The sequence below is a fragment of the Oryzias melastigma genome, unplaced genomic scaffold (genome assembly GCF_002922805.2).
Source record: "Oryzias melastigma strain HK-1 unplaced genomic scaffold, ASM292280v2 sc00438, whole genome shotgun sequence".
Taxonomy (NCBI): domain Eukaryota; kingdom Metazoa; phylum Chordata; class Actinopteri; order Beloniformes; family Adrianichthyidae; genus Oryzias; species Oryzias melastigma.
The window spans coordinates 1-3,910 of NW_023417034.1; the positions used below are offsets into that span (position 1 = coordinate 1).

At 42.6% G+C, this 3,910-nt stretch overlaps 1 protein-coding gene across 1 annotated transcript; it reads right to left on the bottom strand.

Annotated features, from left to right (window-relative positions):
* Nucleotides 1-8: 8 nt before the first annotated feature.
* LOC112140424 (trichohyalin) lies at nucleotides 9-2,328 on the bottom strand (the record flags this gene model as incomplete). Its single annotated transcript, XM_024263375.2, has 1 exon — nucleotides 9-2,328. A coding segment is annotated over exon 1 (2,108 nt), but the record flags the coding sequence as incomplete, so codon positions are not given.
* Between the last annotated feature and the right edge of the window lie 1,582 nt (nucleotides 2,329-3,910).

Genomic DNA, 3,910 nt, shown 5'->3' on the forward strand with positions numbered 1-3,910 from the left:
GTTGCAGCATTTCATTTGTCATTTCTTGGATACTTCCTTTCATCTCTGCAATTTTGATGTCTTTATCCTCCATCTTTTGCTCCATTTCTGTCTTGTATGCCATGCACTTTTCTGTTTCCATGTCAAGTTTACATCTCATTTCCTGTGTCAGTTCTTCGCTTTGCTTCAGCTTGTTTAGCAGTTCCAGCTTCATCTTCTCCATTTCCTCACCATGCTTCTGCTGCAAGTCACTTATCAGTCTTTGTCTTTCCTGCAGATGCTCACTCATTTGTCTTGCTAGCTGTTCCTTCACCTCTTCTGCATCTCTTTGCCTGTCTTGTTCCATGCCTCTTAATTTTTCAGTGGACTGTTCTTTGACCTCCTCGATCTGTTTCATCAGTTTAACCACTTCCTCCTGGAGTTTAGCTTCTCTCTCATTTTTAGCCCTTATTTCTCCTCGTTGCTTCAGTTCGAAAGCTTCTATCTCTCCATTTTTCATTTGGATCAGCTCTTCTTTGTCCTTTTTGTAGCTAAGATGAATCCTCTCCTTCTCTTTGTTGTTCTCCAGTTCTTTTGCTTCAATTTGTAGACGATACCTCTCCTCCAATGTAGCCATTTCTCTTGTTTTTGCCTCTACTTGTTCAGACTTTTCCTTTTGAAGCCGTTCTTTCAGCTCCTCTATCTCCCTCTGCTGTTCCTGCTGGAGGATCTTAACTTTTTGCTTCATTTTTTCTATTTCAGCTGCTTTTTCCTTGAGTTTGTCTTCACTCTCCTGCTGCTCAGCTTTCCGTGCCTCCATAAGCTTTTCGTTCCGTGTCAAAGTTCTCGCCGTCTCCTCTTGATGCTGCTGCTTTAAAGCTTTCATTTGCAAGTCTTTCTCTTCCATCTCTTTCTCGTGGTGCCGTTTCATCTCATCAAGTTTTCTCTTTTCCTGCTGTTTCATATCTTCTAGAATTTTTTGCTCTTTCTTTTTTGCTCCTTCTTGCTCCTCCTCCTTTTGGAGTAGTTTTGTATTCATCTCTCGTTTCAGTTCTTCCATCTCTTTGTTTTTTTCTTGCTCTTTCCTCTCGAGAAGTTCATTGCTGAGTGTTTTGGTATGCTCCAAATCCACTTCTAAGGATTCCAGCTTTTTGGTCAATTCTGCTTTCTCTTTTACGAGCAGCTCCACCCTTTCTCTCACTTGTTTCCTCCATTCTTCCTCCCTTTGCTTTCTCTGGTGTTCGTGCTCCACATAGGTGCGCTCCAGATCCAGGAGCTTGAGCTGCTGCTCCTCCGTCCTCTCCTTCAGCTCCTCGATCTCTCTCTCCTTCAGCTCCAGGTTCAGCGTCATCCTGTCCTTTTCCTGTTGGCTCTGCTGAAGAGCGATGTGGGTCCTCTCGTTTTCCAGGCTCAGGTCCTGAAACTCTCTTTCTCTGTCCTCCGTCAACCATCTCATCCTCTCCTCGAGGTCGCAGATGTCATTCTTCGACCCGCTCACCCTCCTGTCCTCGTCCTCCTCCTCCTCCCGCTGAATGTCCGCCTTACCAGGGGACTTAGATTTTTTCTTCCGGTCGAAAAACCACCGGATGCTCTTCACCTCCCTTTCTCTCATTTTCTTCAGCTCCGCCTCCTGGCGAAGCATCTTGTCTGTGATCTCTTTGAGGCGCTGGTTGAACCTTTCATTCCGTTGTTGGCTCAAATCCCTGATGTCCTGAACCAAACCGGAGAAGGCCTCACACCGGTTCTTGGTTGCCATCCTCTCCACTTTCTCCAGGAGCTCGTGCACGTTGGCAGAGCCTCCTCCTCCATCTCCCCCACTGAGGACGTGATATCTGCCCCTGCACTTCTCCAGCAGATACTGCAGGTCCCGGCCCCCTCCCTGGATGTGCTGCTCCATATCCACGCCGTCTCGCAGCTGATCACTGTGGGTGAACAGCAGGATGGTGTGCCTCCAAACACCCTCCCCCAGGAGCTCCAGATGCTCCCTCACATGTCCTGCCGTCACCAGAGTGTCCACCCTCAGAGTCAGCAGCAGCGCGTGAGGACCGGGAGGGCACAAAGCCACGCTGCACACAATCTCCCTCTTCACCCTCTCCAGAGTGGCACCAGCAACTCCAGCTTCCCACCCCGGAGTGTCCACCAGAGTCACCAGGCGCATGGCCACCTCCGCCTGCTGACGGACGCACTCCTCTGTTGCTGCTCCTGCTTGGAAGAATCCCGCTTTTCTGAGGATGGCGTTCCCAGCGGTGCTCTTTCCTGTTTCCCGTTCGCCCAGGAGAACTAGTCGGATTTCTGGGAGGCGGCGAGGAGCTTTGGAGAAGGACTGGTGCGCATCGAGCTCAGAACCCTGAGGACCATCATCTGCAGAGGAAAAACAACTTTAATCACTCTGTACTAAAAAGATGAAGCAAATAGTATTTAGGCTGCATGATTTCATCCTTTATAAACAGCAAACTGAATTTTAGGGAAGTAAAAAATCAGTTTTGCAAGAAAAATAATCTTATTTTTGTAAAAAAAATAAAAAAAATAAAACAATTTAAACATAGAAAATAACAAGATTAAAGTGCAACAGTTTGATTTTATGTTATTTTTTTCATAAGTGACCATGGTATCGGCAGGATAATGCCCATCGAGAAGACCATTATCAGAAAATATAATGGATTTTGCAGAAGTGTCTACCGCATCCTCTTTTTTATTTTTTGCTAAAACCTCATCAGGGATTATTCTTTACATATATATCTTTTTGAACATGAAAATCCTTTATTTCTTGTCAAGTAAAGTACCTCTTTTCCCCTATGAAACCACATAAGACGCTGGCCTTTGCTTTTTATTTTTTGTTTTTTCACGCTGATATTCCTTCTTTTCCATGTTTTCATCCACCTGCTTTCTGGTTTTCCATCTGATCTCATCCACTAGTTTTTCCATGATAATCATGTTCGCTTACCTTCACCCCAAATCACACCCAAACAGGCAACACTTTAACGTCTGTGTTAGGACTCACTTTCAAACAAATATAACTGAAGCAAGATCAGTTTACAAGATAGCCACAAGATGGCATGGTACGTGTATAATATGAAAGTCCTGGAAAAACTGGATTATATGGCTTTAACGACACCTGTAAACACAACTGATCCTCACAAAATACGTTAAAAATTAAATATATTTTGTCAGTAAACTGGAAACTTGCAATTTAAATAGAATCATTACAAAACGATTAAAAAGTTTAAACATTTTTTGACTTGTAGTTTTATTATTATGTTTGGTAGATAAGAAAAGCCTAAAACATTGTGTCTCAGAAAATGTGACTTTCACAGCAGACCAAACAAAGATGATTTTTTCTGACAAAAAAAAACAAAAAAAACGGAACTAATCACACTCACTTCAATTTTATTTTTGTGTAACTCCTGACCTGTACAAAAAATAACCCTCTGTTATTTATTTAAAGTAATAATTACATACAACTGAGACATTTTATGATGTGATATAATGTAATATTTTTGAATATATTTTTTTTGAGTATATATATATTTTTTTGATGGGCAGAAATTACCTCCAGCGTTGAGGTACTCAGGCTCCTTCACAAGATGATAAATACGGATTCGGCTTGACAGCATCATGACACAAGTCACAAGTGACTTAGTTTTTAATAACGATTCCAACTGCACACATGCAAGATTGTTCATATAGTGCTAAAATTGGCTCATTTGGCAACAATGCCACAAACTGCACCAGTGTTCGGCATTAGAGCCACCACCAGTGTATGACTGTGTGTTTGAATGGGTGAATGGATCTGTGACTGTAAACCGCTTTGGGCCTTCAAACAAGGTAGAAAAGTGCTATACAAGTATACTCCATTTACTATTTCCAATTCCAGTCCACACAAATGTTTTAAATGAGGAGATCACAAAATGGCATAGCACTGAAAATACTAGTGAGATCTTCAACCAGATTT